This window comes from Brienomyrus brachyistius, chromosome 9 (assembly GCF_023856365.1).
Source record: "Brienomyrus brachyistius isolate T26 chromosome 9, BBRACH_0.4, whole genome shotgun sequence".
Taxonomy (NCBI): domain Eukaryota; kingdom Metazoa; phylum Chordata; class Actinopteri; order Osteoglossiformes; family Mormyridae; genus Brienomyrus; species Brienomyrus brachyistius.
In genome coordinates, this window is record NC_064541.1 from 5379388 (window position 1) to 5400959 (window position 21572).

A 21572-nucleotide genomic window follows, 5' to 3' on the forward strand; every position below is an offset into this window, starting at 1 on the left:
GGATCATGACGACAGACAGATAACAGGAATTCATTGTTATAAATATGCCAGAAAAAGTTTATACAAAGCTGCTCTCTCCGTCCATTACGTTAACATTCATGAGGTCACGTCTACGTCTCACAAATACTTCACCGATGACCCGTTAATTAATTTATATATATATAGTTTCATGATTGCATCATACATATATAGTATAATACATGTCATGGAAAAAGTGCATAAATATATACATCTTTTAATTACAGAAAATTATAATTGGCTCCTTCAATAGCATGTTTAATTACGTTTCTTTAAAATACTTAAGTTTTACAAAGCTCATTTTGAAACAGTTTCAATGTAGTGAATCATTCGCATTCACGTTATCAGTCAGTCTGAGATGGAAACACGTTTTCTACCTTCACACCTCAGACATTTTCAGTGTTCAAAACATCGTCAATCATACTCACAATCATGTTTTTAAATTCCCGTTGCCCACAGAGCATTCAGGTAGGTATACCTCAGGAAAACCTCCTCTTCCTGCTTATATTCATGTTCTTTTTGATATTTTTTCAGTTATACACCGATAGATAGAGTGTGGAAACACAGTGGACTTTTGCAGTACTTCTGAAGTTTTCGGCCAAGTTTGCAAAATCTCTAGGTTAAATAATGAAAACTTACAGTTTCCCCAAATAATTTTCCATTATTAATGATAATAATGAAAGGATGCATCTATTTAATTAGTGGTTGCTAGTGCAAAATTAAAAAATTCATGTCACCGTGCTGTGGAATGGATTAAAAACTAGATGGCTGAATCTTGAGTGAGAGGTAGTAGTTACCTTTGAAATCTCTGAGATTTGTTCTGGATTCTAAGGCATGACAGATCAATGTGAAGAAATAAGCAAATGTGCTTCAAAGGCAAAGATTGCAATCTTTCATAAACCAGGTTATATCCACGTTTTTTTTGTTTTCTGTATGTAATTATACATTTATTATAAAAACAAATGCCTTGTTCTTGTGTTATTGTCAGTCATGATATATCCTGAAACATTTCCCACAGAAAATGTAAATGCCTTACAGGAATTTGGCATAGCATAAAGGTGTTACATGAATGACATTGTAAAGCAGACGATACAGATTGTTTCGTACAGGATACATTTTTAATAAGCAGATTTAAATATCATTAAACAGTCTTAAGACATTGCAATTGAATCCACGTAAACCTTTTATGCTTCACACAACGAATCATGTCCAGAATTCTGAGGCAAGCTAATTTTAACAGCGGAAAGCTGCAGTAATAAATGGACACATTAGCCGTATTGTAGTATCGTAGTACTGTAAACCCATGTAAAACAGCTTCTCACACAAACAACACGTTGACTAAGTCCACACAGCTTCTACTTTCACAATACACATTCACTGGTAGTAAAACATCTCTTTCTTAAAGTCAGGAAATGCCTAATTACCTCTTTATCCTAAATCATTATATATTTTCTATTACAGCTTTAAAACATCCTAAGAGCCCGCCACAAGTTTCAATCGTGGTTAAACCGTAGTCCCTTCCAGTTACGATTCACATTTGATGGCTGGCCAACTGAACATATTAACAGAGTTACATAAAAAGGGCGTGTGATAAATGTGTTATTATACATTAACTTCTGAAGGTGAGCATCGTCGATCTCTGTCTTTGATCCCTATCTTTATCTCTGCCTTAGGTGTCCCATATGAAAGTCATCTTCAATGAGTCAGGACTTGCTATTTTCGATGCTTCTTTGTACATGGAGCTAAGATATCAGAAACGATTAATGACTTAATCTTGTGTATAGCTTTATATAGGTTTATGGTACTAATAAGTCAAAACCAGATGCTTGGTTTGACTCACTGCTGTAACTTTAGGTGTGCAGACATCATGTTTTCTTAATGCAAAGAGAAAGCACCACACAGCTGAATGTGCTTAAAACAATACAATATGTGCTCTTGTTTCAGACTAAAAGCAGTACTTCAGACTTATAATACTTAACATCGCATTTAATTTTGAAACAAGGAAATTCCTTGAAAAGGGTTGCATGCTGATTTGCTGAATTGTCAAGAATTTATCATACAATGTAGCTGAGGTGTCCAAATTTAAAAAAAAAAAAAAAAATATATATATATATATATATATATATATATATATATATATATATATATATATATATATATATATATATATATATATATATATATATATATATATATATATATATATAAATGGCCGAAGAACCAAAGACGTGTGTCATATATTAGCGTAATATTACCATTAACGGCATCTTTGTGAGCTTTAGCTTATTGTGTCAAAAATGAAAACACATATATACAACCTCATTAACGACATGCGGGATTCTCAATGTATTATGACAAAGAGAGAATTATGTGTCAGGGTTGTTGTAAGATGATATTCTGCTCATGGTAGTAACAGTTCTAAAATTGTTTAAAAAGAAATAAAAAACAAAACAGCAACGATAAATACATTATACAAACATAACTATTAAAAGACTGACAAAGGATGGATGGATGGATGGATGGATGGATGGATGGATAAAAAACATTTAAATACAGGATGGTTATGTATCGGTCACATTTATCCATCCATCTATTAAATAAAGTAAAACTAAACGATTCAATGATTCTGCCTAGAAGCCAGTTAGATCTTGGTTATGAAAAGCTTGGAGGATCAAAGGGATTTAATGTTAAAACAAGTCATTAGTGATTATTTATATTGTCAATTGATAGTTGCCAAGCTACGGCCAGATGTGTTACTCATTTTCTAAGGCTTTGAAGGAACCTTAGGCAGGTCATGTCAACAGCGTCAACCAAAAAAATAATGACTCTGTATCACAGTACAATTTTATGGGGAGGGACGTGATGTATAATTGACACTTTGACAATTCTGACCGACACGGTAAACACCAAATAAAAGTTCAACCGAGTTGCAGAAAAAGTTATTATGAAAGACACAAATAACAAAAATAACTCTGAGTTAATATGATACTAATACCGATATTTTTAAATAGATACTCTGAACAAAATAAATCATTATATAAATGTATAATTAATTACTCTGGTGACTTACTGTCATAGCTATCTATAAAATAATCTGTTAAGGCCACTAAGATGAACAACTGCACTGTACACAGAGTTATTTTGAAAAACTGTTATAAAAGATTCTGAAATATGGCTGTAAACATTAACAGTTCAGAAGTTAAAACTGAATTCATAGCACGTAGAACTATATTTAGCTGTGAGGCAGGTAATGTTAGATATATAAAAATATGATTTGCCATGGGAATAAAACACATGAATAGTACTGATGTACAGGACACATGACACATATACAACATTTTTAAATGTATATAGTTTTAAAACTCATGTCAACACCCAAAAGATTTGTCTTAAAAGAAATGCTGAATACATTCATTTAAAAGAAATGTGTTTAGATGAATTTCCTTTGACAGTTTGCATCAATCTGGTTCTTTTGAGTCAGGTTTACTTCATGCCACAGTAAAATACTTGGTGGTATCATTACCCAATATAACAGTCGTCAATTACAGATTCAAGGCTGATATTGACTCAAGTCAGAAACATTGTGATCAAACTCACAGCACAGGCACACATCAAATTACGGAGAATATGTTATTAGAATTTTTTTGAACACCCTTTTTTGGCACTTACAGAGTCGTCCTTCCAGGATTCAAAGTACAGACTAAGTTCTCTAACTCCAGCCGAGGTTCCTCATCCACGGAGAACTCAGACCACAAGCCAGTGATGAAGCTGCCAACACCGTAATTGCAAGAAAACATTCATGCACAATTTTTATTATTGTGGTATAGGAATAGTTAGGAACAGTATAGTATAGGAATATTAGACAGAGTTAATCTGACTTAAATTCATACTGGTTCATATTTGGTTTAACCAACATTCGAGTATAAAGAGTCACAGTCACAGAGTACCCAACTGGTTGGTTGAAACAAAATCTTTGTCTGCATTTTTACTTTCTGGACCTGAACTACCCACCTCTGCTAAAATGCACTCGTTTTCCAATGTGACATGCCTTGTGTTTGTGAGATGTGTTGCTGAGTTGAATTCTAACTTTTGGCAACCTGAAATTATTAAAGAAAGCAAAGAATATTGTTTACCGTGAACTGTCTGACTTCGCCGGCTTCTACCAGGTGATGCTCCGTCTCAGGAGTGATGCCATACGCTACTTTCTACAGTGAGGGAAAATGTCAGCGCTCACTTGTTAGAGTCTCTCACCTGGGAATTATATCCAAATTTGCAGAAAGAAATAATGAAATATGGAGATACAGTACATAATGCAAAAACTGAAGCCAATATTCAGCAGTATTCACCATTCCCGTCAAGATGGAAGGTATTTTACTGAAAGAAACTATTTTGTAAATTGGTCATCCGGTCAACGTCAGAATAATTAATTTTTTTTTTTTTTTTACTTTTTTTTTAACATTGGCTATATAAAAACTACTTCACTCAAAAACAAGAATCACAAGAAATAATATGCAAATACTCACATCACAAAATCTTCCAGGCAGAGTGCAGAACTTGTAAATGGCGTAGAGAGGCACCATGGCCATGGAGGACATGGCGATGCACCACCCCAGCATGTTCGCCCACATCGGGAACACGTACGACCCATAATTCGGCGGGTTGAAAGTCGCGAAGCTGACGACCACCATGAACTAAGAAATAAATCAAATATTAATGTGTCCAATCCTCCAGAAAAAGGCTTGAATGAGCAACACGCTCAAATTATAAACACAGGTAAAGAAATCGAAGAACAGTCAAATAACAGAAAATTTGAACGTAGTATACAGTATATACTAAAGTATATACTAACATTATAAACTATGTTAAGTCAGAAGCATTTCAAAGTCATTAATTGTTTGTAGGACAAGTGGGTATAAAAAATGGATGGATGGATGGATGGATGAAGTACTTTGTGGAATGGGGAGGGGAATGATAATTGATAAAAGCTTACCAAAAGAAAGCAAGGGCTGACAAACTTCCAGCACATCCTCCAGTAGAGTCCCGGTCTATGACCAATCATTTCCTGAATGTCATCACTGAAGCGATCCACCCCTACAACAAGAACTCCTCATATTTTATCAGGATATGTTCACTTATAAGCAGAGAGCATTATTGTTATTTTCAATGACAGCTATTAGGAAACACAGGGCGGCAGTGGGAGGATAATTTCGTACATTTAACTTATTTAGTCGCCGGTTTTATCCTTTGCCCCCACAGACCTGGAGGGCAAAGGAAGCCTTCCAAAATGGCGGCTAACACCGGACGCTTTGTAGTCCTTCGTATTTATGTGACAGAAAATTCAATCTATAACCAATATACTTTTGTCTAATATCGCCGGTGCTGGCAATGAAACTTGCCAGTGCTTTTTAGCGGGATAATGTTACGTCGTTTTTTATTTTGTGAAAAACTAGTGATTGATCTGCTAGCCAGATTCAATAATGAATTATACACATGCTGTAGATCATATAATTTAAATATAAATAAATGGCTGTGTTCCGTTTCGATAGCAATCTATCTGCCGAATAATTAATGAAACAATTCACCCTCCATTGTTTTGGGGTGGCGTTTTGTATGAAATTACGTGTGGAGTTTAACCTGTGAGCTTTGTGGCAGCAACACAGTGGCCAGGAACTACAAAAGTTCCTAGTGGAGACAGCCTATGGATTTGGAACCAGGAACCAGGTTCCTGAATTTCGATGTGAAAGCGCCCTTTGGTAGTTGGCATTCATTCATTCATTCACTCCCCAGGGATGGAGGCTTGTCTAATAGCATGGCTCTACAATCTTCTCCTCTCTGGGGCTTCTTTCTCAGGTGGGATTCTGTTGAAGCACCACCGAGGCTTGTCTGCTTATTGAATAGTGCATCCAATTGAATAACAACTATCCAGCATTTTGGCTAAATAAACGTGGTAATAATTACCAATGTCGGGGGGCGCACTCAAAAGAAAAAAAAACATTAGGGTTAGGATTATCTTTCTTTTGATAAGAAACAAAAAAATGATCAGACGGATATATATATATATATTTTTTTTTTCATTTTTACAATGAAACATGTATGTTTCTTAGAAGAAAGATAATCCACTGCATTTTTTTTCTGTGTGCGCACTGCCATGCTGGTAGTTCAGCAGTTTTGGTTGGTAGCTGCACCTATTAAAATATTGATCGGAAGTGCCTCTCCTGAGAGCAGGTTTACCCTTAATTCTTAAACAAACATGGCAGTGGGATAAAGCTTGTTTTGCCCCCACGTGGGTGGTCCTACAAGGATGTGACATCATGTGAAAATTATAGATTGGGGATTAAAGACCTAGCTGAAGGAACTAGTGGTAAAATCGCTCTGCTGACGCTGGGATTTGAACCAGTGACCTTCTTTTTATATATTGCATCCTAACCCACGAGCCACACAACAGGTCATAGAGTATCGTGATAAGAGCTGTTAACTTGATCCACTAATTTGATGAAATCACGGAAAAACATTCATGCAACACCTCAAACACAACAGAGAGAATAAAATGATTGACCTTTAAACATTTTTTCTTCTTGGAAATAAACTTGCTATGCAATTTCAAAGTCAAGTGTGTGTTCAAATCTGTAAATTATGTTTGCAAACACGTCAAATAAATGGTTGGTTTGTGTTTACAGAACAAACGGAGATCAGTGACTCATGGTTACATCTATATAGTGTGAAAGACACAATTATATCAATAAGAATCACTACCCTACATTGAAGTGTTTTAGACATCAACATGTTAGCATCACAGCTATGAGTACAAAGCTGGGAACAGGCAGGAAAATCACATCACTTGGAGGACTTTCGCCACCTGGATATGGAGAACAGTCTCTGACTTGCCTAGCATTTCCATGCACGCACTTATCAAAGGGAAATTAGAGATTCTCATGACATCTTGGGAGGGTACCACAAGAGGCCAGGCCTGCGGGTCCAAATCTGCGGTACCAGAGCTTTGTAAAAGGACAATGAAGCCCCGGGGTGTCACACAGGACAGTGACACGCGACCCAGAGGCATGTTAGCATGTTAGCATGTTAACGTGCTCAGGCTATCAGTGTCTCTATCTGCAACACTAAAATTATCTTCCATGCTAAAAGTTCAGATAACCTGTGTCGATCAGGCATTTCAAATCTTAAAAGCAGATTTCTTATAATGCCGAATCTATGGTTTTGTGTCTTTTTTTTTATAAAATGGACTGGCATCCCATCCAGGGTGCCCCCTGCATTTCTCGAGATATGTCCCAGTCTCACTGTGACCAAGATGCAAAAGGAATGGACGTTCTTAAAAAAACATTAACTGTTTAGCTCAATAATTATGGAAGTGTACAGACTTTGTAGGATAACGACTGTAGGATGCCAAATCAATTTTCAACCTTCTTTGGCCTAAACATGAATATTTGTAACTGACGCTCACACCTTCAGGCTGGATGCAGAATGCTTGTAAGCCATAAAAACCACTTAACAAGAACTGACATCTAGCATGGTACTTCAGACGCTGCTCTGTGTCACCACAACTTCAGAGGAATTCTGCTGCCACCTGAGATCAGCCAATATTCCATCAGGTGCCTAATACAGCATCGGCATTGTCAGCCATGACCGAACGCAGGACGTCACCCTTACCGTAGAACCAGGCAATGCCGATGGCTTCAATAAGCACTCCAAAGAGGATCGATGTTCCCGCAGCAAAGTGATCCAGCAGAGTAAACACGTAAATTCCACCCTGCGGGTAAAACAAACGTCTGAGGTAGCTGCAGCTTCAGTTCACTGTCACAGCCTGTTTGGGTCAGGGACGGATTACGGACCGGGCCAGCGGGGCCGCTGCCCAGGGGCCCTTGGGGTGCAGGGGGTACGTGGGGCCCCTAGCCAAAAACAATTTGCAACGCTTATCAACAATGTATTTTCGTCTGTCTATTTTAGAGGGCCTACATTCTTTGATCCTCTGCCTACAAGGGCCCCTGACCCAATAGGGAGGGCGTTTGGCTGCCAAGGGCCCTTGAATTGTGGTGGTTGTGGTTGTGGTGGTGGTGGTGGGGGGGGGCCCACGTGAACGTTTTGCCCAGGGGCCCACACAACCCATAATCCGTCCCTGGTTTGGGTGGACGTCAACCCTCCAAAACAGTATTTAGCATTTTGTTGTGGGTGCTAAACTCACCTTGCTATTCAGTTTTCCCCAGAGGTAAATAGTTCAGGTCGAGAAAATTAAAATCCAGATCAAGATTTTGTTTCAACCAAGTAAGGAGTCACAGTTACAGAGACTCAACTGGTTGGTTGAAACAAAATCTTGATCTGGATTTTTACTTTCTGGACCTGAACTATCTACCTCTGCTTTCCCCCTCCAACAAGAGGCAGTGCCTGGTCATCCACTGCACGCTTAGAATGACAGCTACTGCACTGCAGAGCTAACATTAGCAAGAACCTGTTTTGCACAAAATGTTTGGCTCTGTCAATGTATTAAAGTGACTAAAAACCTACATTTTCAAATCACTCATTGCAGTCAAACTGATATTGTTTTTGTCACAAAAGCTATGCCAGCCTTTATCGGGACGCGATTTCCCTCGCTTTCTATAACATTACCAATGACCTCCACACATTCACGTCACAAGAATTCCTGTTCGAATCCATCCATATAAGGTTCTGTTCTGAACTGAAATTTCACAGAACTATCTGCGGCACACTACACAAGCTCTAAACAGCTGCTAAAGAAAGACAAATGTGACTACGCAATGGCCACACTCCAGTTCCTGCTCCTAGAATGCAGTGCTAAGAAATATCAACGATCTGGCAAATGGTCAGCGGTCCATTTCGGCTTCTTACATGTGCCAAACTTGCCACTTAGTAAACCGTTTCGTAAGTCAACAAGAAAGACACCAGTGGACTGTTTCTGGACAGTCATTTAAAAAATAAAAAAAGAAAAACAATGGCTGAACCGTCAACCCTGAACGGCTATTCAATAAAAATACCATTTTCCCTGCTGATGAATGAGACTGGGTCCTTTACATCAAGGAACACAGCAGATCCATTTCATCAAGAAAAACAGCAGATCCTTTACATCAAGGAACACAGCAGATCCATTTCATCAAGGAAAACAGCAGATCCTTTACATCAAGGAACACAGCAGATCCTTTACATCAAGGAAAACAGCAGATCCTTTTCATCAAGGAACACAGCAGATCCTTTTCATCAAGAAACACAGCAGATCCATTTCATCAAGGAAAACAGCAGATCCTTTACATCAAGGAACACAGCAGATCCATTTCATCAAGGAAAACAGCAGATCCATTTCATCAAGGAACACAGCAGATCCTTTTCATCAAGGAAAACAGCAGATCCTTTACATCAAGGAATACAGCAGATCCTTTATATCAAGGAACACAGCAGATCCTTTATATCAAGGAACACAGCAGATCCATTTCATCAAGGAAAACAGCAGATCCTTTACATCAAAGGAAAACAGCAGATCCTTTTCATCAAGGAAAACAGCAGATCCTTTACATTAAGGAACACAGCAGATCCTTTACATTAAGGAACACAGAAGATGTCCACGCATATCATTATCAGCAGATATCAGAGGTCTTGTCACTACACTCACGTTGGTGACACAGAAGAGGGAGATGAGGAAGGTGGACATGACGATGAGGAGAGTGAAGAGCTCCCGGTGCCGATGCAGAAACCTGAACTCGTCTATGAGGCCAGTGATGACTGACTCCATGCCGCCCATCTGAAAGCAGAACCGCAACACTGCACCACAGGCCCAACCACTGTGCCAACAGCTCTACTCTACATCTACTGTCAACAGGCGAAGAATACCATCCCGCATAAAATGAAGCACTGCTAGACTGCCTTTATAAGGAAAACATATCTACCATTATTGTTTCTAAGCACTTGTCAGCATACATGTTACTTTCCTCCCTTTATTACACTGTCAGAAAGAGGACTAATTTGTACGTTTGAGGGCACAGTTACTTGTCACTGGGGCTTTACCCTCAAGGCTCTGTCAAATGTACCCTAGCTGTAGGTAAACGTGCCTTTTAAGGTCCAGAAATTGACCCTGAAGAATATTTTGTATTACTGGGGGTACATTATAGTTGTTTGTACCTTGTGGTACAAAACTGTACCTGGGCTGCATACACATCTTTCTGACAGTCGGGGTACTTACAGCACTGTCGATACCAAGAGTCAGCAGCATAATGAAGAAGATCACAGCCCACACTGACGACCCAGGTAGTGTAGCAATAGCCTCAGGATATATGATGAAGACAAGACCAGGACCTGTAATACAATATAATACCAAGCGAAATGTACAGAATATGGTACATTACCTGGAGACATTTCTTAATGATGGAGTTTGTGGATAGGAAGAGTTATTCACTCTTCACATGTTTTTCTGAAATTAATTACTCCCAACAATATTTCTATGTTCTGATATTCACAACAAACAACCGACCATCCATTTAATTCCTAACATTTTCTAAACAGATTTCCCTGAACCCTTCAAAAAGGCACTGGGTAGTAAGGTGACAATGAAAGACTCCAGGTCGTGATTCTTATGTCTTTTACAAAATGTATGTCTTACATAGTACAAAAATGGCAATTTTACTACAGAAATGAAAATTATTTTATATGGATTTCCAGTGCTACACACATTGGGAGCAGCATCTGAAATTATGATTTCAGTGGAATTTCCCCTTTAATAAACTGTCATAATCCTGGCATATAAATTTGAGAACAATGACAATTATCCTAATAAACTCAATAGGTTGTGACTGAAGATTGTTTTTACTGAAAAAAAATTCATGTAGGTCAAACATTTGAATGTCACCCAATCTTTATTGATTCTAAATATCTTGCGGGTTGATTTTTATTGATTTTTACATGAGCTAGAGCAATTCTCAAACGCAAAAGCAAACGCGTTTTAAATTGGACTCAAAGTACATGTTGTACACATACTGGACAGCCCCACTGTTAGGGGCTGTCTGTTGTTTCTGGGGGGCCCACTCAAAAGAGCAGTATGCCCCCCCCCCTTTCAGCATCTCCTAAATAAAGAATGTGTTTGTTTAATATTTAGTGGGGTTGAATGTTTGTAGCCAACAAGAGGCTTTGTGGCTAGGGTTAAGTCTTCTAAATGTCGTATAAAAGTTTAGGAGAAGCATAACAAAGAGTCTCATTGATACTGACCATCTGTTGCTACTTCCTCCAGAGCCACATTGTGTTTCTGGGACATGTACCCCAAGTAGGAGAAAATGACAAAGCCAGAGAAGAAGCTGGTCAAGGAGTTAATGGAGCTGGTGATGATGGCGTCTCTGGGAAACAAAACACAGCCATGTCTATAACTCATTTGCACACCTGGAAAAGATGCAGAAAGATGGATAATAACAGATAATTGCCTGGTGCACTTATGCAGGGCTACTTCATGACAATTAACGCATCTGCATTTGAGTTTCAATTTTACGCACCAATGCAACACCCTGAAACTACTGACCACGTAGCCGCATTTTTCTGAAATGCGCTAAAAATTTAAATTCAGACTGATGGGAGGAACATGTTTATCAGGAGAGTCGCTTAAATGTAGCGACATAAAGTGCAATACAATCACTCTTACAGAACTGGCAAATGGTCGGTGTTCCAGCTCGGCGTGAAAGGTGGGGCTTGCAAAAGACTTCAAAGGCATTGTAATTCAATTGCGTGTGTGATGATCGCCCTATTAGAATGTCGACACGGGGCTCTGCCTTACCTATAGCAGTTGTTGCTGAATTTGTTATAGCTTGAAAACGCTATTAGCACACCAAACCCAACTCCCAAAGAGAAGCATATCTGAGTGGCAGCTTCTATCCAGACCTACAAAACAAACGCCCGGGGATCGAAACAAAGGATGGAGCGAAAAAAACTGTTATTAGAGATAATTGCAGGAAACTCATTCAACACAAAGATGAAAGACACTTCTGAATACAGGGTAATTTTGCAAATTGCTGCTGCATGCATGTCTCTAATCTAATTCTCAGATTGCTGCTGTGAGTCCTTAGCCATGTGTCCTTCAGGGAAAATTGCGGATTCTTTCGTCTTACTTAAGAAAAATGTGATTTCTACAACTTCATCAGCTGTGGTAAAGGATTTAATGTAACTAACACGAGCTGTTTTCAGAAAAAAAAAAATATTTTACACAACAAAATTGTTGTGATGAGTGTGACTCATGAACCCACTTGTCTTTCACTGAGGTTTTTGAAGGTACTTATACATGATATAGTGATATAATCAGTTTACAGTAATATGAACATATAAACATTAAGCACTTTTGAATGCTAAACATATACACATATTCTTATAGCATGACATCTAATCCCTGCCCAATCACAGCATTCCAGCTACATCATGCTGCCCCTGTCACATTTTTAAGACGCAAACTGAAAAATCATTACTGGTGACACCACTTGAACAAAAACCTCAAATGTCGCATAAAAAGTTTTCAAGTTCACTTTGAGACAAGAAGCTTGTATCGGAAACAGAATTTGTGATTTAGTAGATACACAGAACAGAAAAACACACAATTTTCAATTTATCTTTGTCTACTGTAACAACGCATATGTAATAATGTTACATTTTGTTATTACATAGTACAACAAATTTTTATCATATAATTTCATGTTATTACATAATGCGTTGTTGCACACAGTGTAACAATTCATTATGTAATAATACCACATTATGTATTAATACAACACAATGTAACAAATTTATAGACTACATTATAATTTTATATTGCAACATTACCCTATCATCATCATCATCATCATCATCATCATTATTACCATTCAATTATTTTGTTACATTCTGTCGAGTTATTACGTAATGAGACATTATTACATAATGCATTGTTATACCAAAAACTTGCTTACAATTTATGCAAAACTGTAATGGAAATACAGTTTGCGTTAAACCCATGCGAACAGTATGCACACATGCATCTGCCCACGTGTGCACGTGTACACACACACACACACACACACACATGCACACGCACACACATGCATGTAGGGTATACCTATCCTTGTGGGGCCCACTCATTCACTGCTATGGGAAAAATGCTAATGCTAACTATAACTTTAACCCCCACTCTGCCCTAACAATAACCATAAGTAACCAAGCTAAATAAAGAGTTTTTTTGCATTTTTAGTTTTTTCATAGCAGTCACTGATTTCTATACCGGTCCCCATATGGGAAAAAAAATGGATATTTATCACGTTATGGGGACATTGTGTCCCCATACGGAAAGGTATACCCGCTCACATGCACACACACACATTTGTATTCATATTTTTGTTGGGACCATTCATTCATTTCTATGGATAAGCCCCAATTTCCAACAATGACACCCTTAACCCCTACCCAGCCCTAACCTTAACCATAAGTACCCAAAGAAAATACAAAACTTTTGGCATTTTTAGTTTCTTGATTGCAGTCACAGATTTCTATCAAATTGAGCTTCCCCTTGAGGAAAAATTATGCTGCTCCTTACATTCAGCATGGATGTTAACAGAAGAAGGAATAATCAGAACTAAATAGGCTCACATATCACAATGGGTGTTTGAGCACAGCTTTGCCACAATGATCCATTTATTGCAAAAGCTGCTTAATTGTATCCAGCTCATTAGTGTCCTGAGGAGTGACGGACTCATACCATCATTGAGAAACACTGGATTCGGCAGAGAGATTTGAGTGCCTTATTATTATTATTGTGTAATACACTTAATACCACTCCTGCCTAGAATCACGATGGCAAAAGAGAAGAGAATCACCTGAGCCTCGCAGAGCCGGAGGAAATCTACACTGAGGTAGGCTTTAATGCCATCCATGGCCCCGGGGAGGGTGACGCCCCGCAGAAGCAGCACGGTCAGGACCACATAAGGCATGGTGGCCGTGATCCACACCACCTGCACAGACCGAGAGTCATGTGACTGCACGGGATGGCGAATCGCAGCCATCATGTGCTCTACCACATATTTACTGCATTATTAATGTGGAAAAAAGCTTCATAATGAACAACAATAAATGTCTCATTAATAGCATTTTACAATGGATAAATTCCCCATATTATACAGTATATACATATTCATGCTTGTTCTTGACTTTCCTTTGCGATGGTTAGCAGGATAAAATATATTGCATACAGTCTAAAATGTACAGTGAATTTAAGGAGAAATGCAAGACATAATACTAATAACCATAAATACACACGTACATACAGTACATACAAACAGTACTAGTGGTGCTTCTTGTAAAATCAAGAACTAAAAATCAAATTAAAATTCGATACGCACAATGTAACGCTACAATATCAACACATAATAGTTCAGAAAATTACGCAATAATGTTTCAGACATAATCATGGGCAGACACAATGTTGAAAAAGGTTAGTATAAATGAAATAGTCAGGCTAAATGCTCACACAGCCAGGTCACCTGGCGACCCGTAGGGTGACCTGTAGGGCGTCCCACCCACAGAGATTCTCCGCCTACCTTCCCTGACGTCTTGACCCCCTTCCAGAGGCTGAAGTACAGCACGAGGATGACCACTGCGAGGCAGGAAGTGAGCTGCCAGCGAGGCAGTCCCAGCTCATGGATGCCCTCACTCTCCTGCAGGTGTAACATGCCTCGCCTAGACAGGAACGGCGGTCAGACAGCAAACCCGACTGGCATCATCTCTCGCACGAAAACGCGGCTCGAGCACCCTCCTTATGTTCAGCTGTTAGTCTGTCACCATACAGAATTAGATGACACTTTAGGTTTATACAGCATCTCAAGACTGACCCTAGAGGAGGAACTGGGTGGACTCTATCTCCAGTCTACTAAAAAGTCAAGCGATTACTCATTTACGACATTTAGGCTCCGCCTAACTCACTCAAAGTATTCAGCTGCCGGGGTGGACTTGTGGGTGTCATTGAGGGTGGTGTTGAAAGACCAGAGGTCGGAGCAGTTGGGGCTGTTCCAGGTGTTGTTACAGTGGACCCAAGGCAGATCTCCAGTGAAGGAGGAGAACAGGTAGAAGAGGGCCCAGGAAATGATGACGTTGTAGTAAAATCCGACGTACAAGGAGATGAGGATGACGGTGAACCCCACACCTACAGGACAGAAGCCAAATTATGGCCAGTTGGCATAGTTACCCCAAAAGGAGGGACAAAGTTCACTGTGGTATTTCACAATGAACACAAAGTCCGAAACAGCACTGAATTTAAAATATTATCTGTCTAGCTATAGCTTAACTATGTTATTAATGCCTTCCCTGGCATGGCTCACTTAGTTTACTCATTTTACTTATTACTTACTTATTCATTAGTTTTTACCATTGAACACACACACACCAGCAGACATGCACACACACACACAAACACAGGTTTGTAATTATGTCTTTGTGGGGACTCTCCATTCCTTTGTATGAAAACTCTAATCCCAACATGACAACCTTAACCCCTAACCCAGCCCTAACCCCTTGGCAGAATTTAGGCATTTTTAATTTTTGGACTGCATTCACAGATCTTTGTGGGGAGCTGAAAATGGTCCCCACAATGTCAAAATGACAGGTTTTTACCACACAGCGCAATCTGTTGGCGTTATGCTGGGTTCATGGTTCATGCTGCACGGTGGCTCACTGCACCCAATTCTCAGAAATCAACAAGTTAGCGGGTTTAGCACGTTTGGTTGAAGCGGCTACTAGGCAATTCTTGTGAGACTCATAAGACCCACAGGAGATTGTTATGACATTATGTATTTATGTATTATTATTACTTCTTGCTTCAAATACATATAATTACATTATTGGGTACTAGAATGACAAATTTTATTATTTAATTCATTTTGCCTGGAGGAAATACTAAGTTTTGGAGTCGCTTTCCCCAAACCGTATTTTCCCCATTGAATGTGTATATTTTGGTATGAGATTTTAGTGACCTGGAGGTTTTTCAGGAACGCACTAGTCATGTTGAAGCAGGACTCACTCTAGATAGACCTGTAGTTATACCTGTATGTGGATGGTGTGACAATAAAGCCCGTTTGATTTGAATTAGCTGCAATTCATATTGAAAAGTATAGGTTTCTCTTACGTGACCTAATGAAAACATCTGTTATTCCCATTAATCCCTACACAGTTTCTTAAAACCCTAACTGATATTGGCTCGGATGAGTCTGTCTAATATCACCATATCTGTGATCGCTGCACCATTCAAAGCATTGATCTTCAGGAACAAACATGTTTATCAACATAATTACTGTAATCCCTCCTGTAGGGTGACAACTGCTCCTACAAGCAAGCTGGTGATTAAAGTGTCCATTGGCCTTCTGGGTGACAAAGACTGAAAGATGGAGAAAGACCTTTACATTTAGATAGTACAACATAATAAACTGTGTAATCAGCTCCTAAATGGTGGCTTTGAAAAACAAGCGTATCGGTGTACGAAAAAGTCAAGAATACACAAGGAAAGTACTGGTCACACATTTCATGACATCGTCTATATTACACTCTAGCTAAATGCTGCGTTATTCTTTACAGAGTATTTATGTCTTGAACAATTATCCTGGCTTTTTCTGGGTGGTCCATTGTGGTCCATTCTAATTTAGCCTGATATGTTACTTCACATAAACCCAGCACAAATGCCCAGGCCAGACTGGTATTATTTTACCTGTCTTGCACTCAAATACACGGCCGAAACATTCAGCCCATTACGCACAGGTACGTTATACTTCCCTAAAGCACACATTAGAGAAAAGGGAAGAGAGGGAAAAAAATAACAGTAGCAGGAATGTATAGCCTAATGAGATGCAGTGGGCCATCAAATGAGCTAAAGTGTGTGGAAAATATTACAAACACATAATATGTATGTTTGGGAAAGCCTATTGAAATGACATTTTAAAATTGGAAAAAAAGTGTTCAAAGTGTGTAATAATGCTGATACTTTGTCATAGTAACACAGAACAACAGTGTTGTCTTTGATATTGTCATTATTCTTATTTTTTCTGAATATTAAATGCTGCGTTACGGCAAAATTCGCTGTTACTACAAAAGAAGCTCTTCTTAAATGTAAATAGGATGGGATAAGAGGAAAAGTAATTGGTGATCAGGTTCAATTCATCAAGAGACATTCGATTTGAACTTACAGTGAAGCAATAGTGTGTTTTCTCCTTTTTTTGCTTAATACAAGAAAACCATGTTGTAGGAAACAATCTTCTAGTCCTACATGTTTTCTTTTCTATCAAATTAAATTGGCACACATTTTACTGTGTTGTTTGTCATTTAGCGAGCAAATGTAATGACAGAAAATGGGAGGCCTTAAACCAGGAGGCAGCACTGACGTGCGTTTTTCAAGCGACAGGGAAGGTTACACTCGTCGTCCCCCAGCAGGCTGATGCCAGGGTGTCCCCACTGTGCACTTTATTGACATGTCGAGAGACACAGGAGAGGAAGCCAACTCACTGACAAGGGGAATCAGTGCGTACGTCTGCGTTAAAAGCCAATTTTCCATTTTCCATTTCAGCGGCACAATCTTGAAACACATTAAAAATAACTTTGTCTTCTCCGAGTAAAATGCAGCATGACCTTTATCTTTAAAAAAATATTTTGGGCGATTAACTGAACCTGGATCTTCATCGTCCTTATTTACATATACATGGGAGTGGGGGCGGGGAAAACAGACTCATTCAAACCCCATAGATTTATATATTTAAGTGTTCACACATTTTATATGCACATTTACAAATAGCAGAATTTCATAGTCTGACTTATTATATATTTATAGAGACACGCTCCATTATTAGGTATCAACTCAATACTTTATAAAGATAAGATTCATACATATGATTGTAGTTTAATTTGACCTCTGTAGCTGAGCATTTAACAGTGTTAATTTACCTATAAAATCTGAATGAATGACTATAGCCAAAGAGGGCCGAGTTAACAGCTAACGTTCTCGATAACGAGTTAAAATCAAAACGCGAAAATAGGCCATTGAAACCCAACTGCGTCCAGAGAGTGTAAATACCTTTAAATATGGGGCAGATCTTCCAAACACCTGCAGCTCCTTCGCGATGATACTGCCCCAGCGCCAGCTCCATGTAAAACAGCGGCATTCCCGCTATCAGCATGAAGAAGAGGTACGGCACAAGGAAGGCTCCTGGCAGCCGGAAAACGGGGGAGACCACAGTCAGCCGCGGAGGCAGGACAAACCAACAAGGAGATGCGAGGTACTAATCGGAATGGCCTGCTTGAAAAGGGAACTCAGTTGTGCTTTTATTAAAAAATATAGCATTTTGAGGCAGTTTTTTTGGTAAGAAAAAATACATTAAGAAGTAATTAAAATTTCAATTAAAGTGAAATCCATTCAATACAGGATGGGACTGTTGGTTCTCTCACAAAACAAGAAATGAAACCTACCAACGATATTATTACTAATAATATTATTACTGTATTATCATCAGTAGCAGCAAGAACAAGTGCAACAATAATAATTACAATCATAAGTAGGCCAGTGGTTCAGTGATGTGACAGTACTGTGCTTGATCTCCAAGGTATATGGCTGATTATTATCAGAATTTATATAAACTCCATTATATAAACTCCATGGAAGGCAAAGTTTCAGGGTTGGTCTTAGACATTTATACTCTTATAGTGTATTTAATTTTGTTCAGTTTGGGCATTGCACACTAACCCATCGGTGATACTTGATTTTAATAAATATCTAAAAGAAAAAAAAACATCAAATCAAGAATGAATAAATGTGAAGCTAAGCAGACTCAGCTCATTGCTGGGGTTTAGTAGCTGCTGGCTTAGCAGCTGTGTAAATTTAATTCCTTTGGAGCCATTTTTAGAGCAATCGGATCAGGCTGGTCCTACCTCCTCCGTTCTTGTAGCAGAGATAAGGGAACCTCCAGACATTGGCCAGGTCCACAGCGAAACCGATGACCGAGAGGAGGAAGTCGATCTTCTTGCCCCACGTCTCCCGCTCCTCGCCCGAGGGGTGCGTCTGGGCAGGACTAGCCAAGGTGGAGTTGGTGAACTGCACCCCGTTCTGCTCCTTAACCAAAATCAGCTCCACTTCTTTGGGGCCCATAGTGCTGGCGGACTTGGCTGGGGCTACGACCGAAGACATCTGTTCCACTGGCAGAGTGCCTTTTAATCGTTAGGAGATCTCTGTCAGTGTAAGAATTCCCAGGCCTGGCGATGGTACCTCAAGCTAACAGCAAAGCCCACAACCTAGACCCGGAAGATGGGATGGACGTGTGTGCCCACCCCCGAGCTGGCTGCCGCGGGGACCTTGGTCGGGGAGCTGATGCCCATTGCAACCTTAAACATCAACATAAGTGGAGTGCCTGAATGGTGTTTAAGTGTCATAAAACATGGTGTTACTGTCCCATTTTGGTCAGTAATTCTTTCTGTTCATTTCCTCCTGTTGCTTTAACGATGCTCAGAGCTTTATCTCAGACTGTGAATATATTTATTATTATGCTGGTAACCTGACAGAATTTGTAATTTTAGTAATATAAAGCAGTTATAATAATAAGTAATAAGTAAGATAGCTATTTATTTGTAAACATTATGCACAGTTACCCATTAATGTTATATATTACATAACAGCATATATATTATATATATGTAAAATTTATAGGTACCACTTTACAATTAGGCTCCCTTTTGCCACTTGAAAATGGTAGTAACCAAATAATAAAAATAAAACTGTTATAACGTTTAAAATTGTCTATTAATAATTTACAAAGTGTTACAACCTAATTAATAACCAGATCATAAACCCTTTAAATGTGTAGCCTTATAATCAATATATATATACATACAAGTGCACTATTAATTAATTATTAAATTTATTTGTAGCTATGTACAACATATAATTAAATGTTACGCATTCCTTAATTCCACTTATTCACTTTCTTTATTCACGATTCCAGTTATATTCATTTTATGTGGAGTTCATTTTTGAGGCAGGAGGATAAAACAATATTATAAAAAATTACCATTTTTTTTTACTAATCATTCTTTTAATAATACAAAAATAGTTTGCATACAAATTTCATAAATATGAAAATTATCACAGTAGTGAAGAACAAATACACCTGTTAACTGCAAAATTCAAGCAGACACAAATAACTTAACTGCTGATTACTTACAAAAGAGAATGTTATTACTGTATGTTCTTACCTGCTGTATGTCCTTTCCAGTCCCAGAAAGTTTTAATATCAAGCGTGTCAAAGGCGATTCCTGGTCAGAATTGCAGCCTGTAGACCATGCTCGACAGGATTGGGATTAGGATCAACTCGCCATCCAGCTGTGTCTAGAATACACTAAAAGAGTAAAGCAAAGAAGAGCCAAAATAACTATTCTGTACTCAGTGTACCCAAAGTAATACTGTGCTGTACTCAGTGTACCCAAAGTAATACTGTGCTGTACTCAGTGTACCCAAAGTATTACTGTGCTGTACTTAATGTACTCAAAACAACGCTGTGCTGGCTTATGGTGCCCAGTGAGGAACCCAAATGCCCAAAGGCATCACAGGACTCTGCTGGACTGTGCAGGGAGCTTGAGGGAGCACAGGAGAAATAGGAAAGCTGATAAAACACTCCCCTCCTCCCCCCGCCCGCTCCCCCACAACCCCTCCTTCTCGCTCACCCCTTCTGCCTCGGAGAAACCAAGAAAAGAGAACTATTGCATCTCTTATCATCAGAAAATCGCAACCTTTACCCCTCCTGGCAACAGCCATGTTACAAGAAGCTGGACATATATAAGTACACAGCAGAGCAGCAGAAAAAACAATGTTCATATCAGATAATTCCCAGTGGTCTTATCGTGCACTGGCCCATCAAACCCAGTGCTGAGTCCTCCATTTTAGAAGATTTCTAATTCACAGTTTTAAATCAATTAAACCTTGTAACAAGTCTATTGTTTAATTAACTGACAAATTAATGTGACAATTATACAAATTATACATACAAAAGGTATTCAAAAACTTGGTAAACCGGACGCAGTCAAAAAACAAAGAGCAGGTTTTTTTCCTGTTATTGTTAAACTAGAACACATAATGAAAATAATTGAGTTTAATTACTAGAACAGCAACCTCAGTAAATAGAAACTGAATATCTTTGAAACTATGAATTCCTGTATAAGAGAAACATATAAAACAGTATACATTATATATTAATATTATATATGTTCAAAACAAACAGCAAAAGCATTATTATTATCATTTGTATATTAATAATAATAATAATAATATTACTACTACTAATAATAGCAATAATATTTGACTTAATTGGGTTTACATTTGGAGAATTACCCCACGGGGATCAATAAAGTATCAATTATTATTATTAATTATTATTATTTATTTTTATTGAACATTGTTAACATAACATTGATAGTTAACAACAGTCATATTATGGCTATGGTAATACAATTAAATTTCTAATTTTCTACATTAGCACTGCGGAGAAATACTTTCTTAATTTTATTAACTGGTTGGTTGA

General features: G+C 38.5%; 1 protein-coding gene across 1 annotated transcript; it reads right to left on the bottom strand.

The window, feature by feature from the left end:
- Positions 1 to 2234: 2234 nt before the first annotated feature.
- slc6a3 (solute carrier family 6 member 3) lies at positions 2235 to 20605 on the bottom strand. Its single transcript, XM_049026839.1, has 15 exons — positions 20251 to 20605; positions 18934 to 19209; positions 18083 to 18214; positions 14953 to 15172; positions 14571 to 14709; positions 13851 to 13985; positions 11792 to 11895; positions 11236 to 11360; positions 10217 to 10329; positions 9650 to 9778; positions 7681 to 7780; positions 5009 to 5109; positions 4542 to 4709; positions 4152 to 4223; positions 2235 to 3786 (listed from the first exon to the last, which is right to left on the bottom strand). Exons 2-15 carry the CDS (start codon positions 19187 to 19189, stop codon positions 3763 to 3765), a joined length of 1818 nt encoding a protein of 605 aa, XP_048882796.1. The 5' UTR covers positions 19190 to 19209; positions 20251 to 20605; the 3' UTR covers positions 2235 to 3762.
- Positions 20606 to 21572: the final 967 nt, after the last annotated feature.

Bases quoted from the DNA above. Each gene is read 5' to 3' on its own strand.
- slc6a3 (XM_049026839.1), bottom strand. From the start codon at position 19,189: ATGTCTTCGGTCGTAGCCCCAGCCAAGTCCGCCAGCACTATGGGCCCC. The intron at 11,361-11,791 runs GTAAGGCAGAGC...TTTGTTTCCCAG, and splicing joins TTCAGCAACAACTGCTATAG to AGACGCCATCATCACCAGCT. The intron at 5,110-7,680 runs GTAAGGGTGACG...TTCTTGTTGTAG, and splicing joins CGGCATTGCCTGGTTCTACG to GGGTGGATCGCTTCAGTGAT.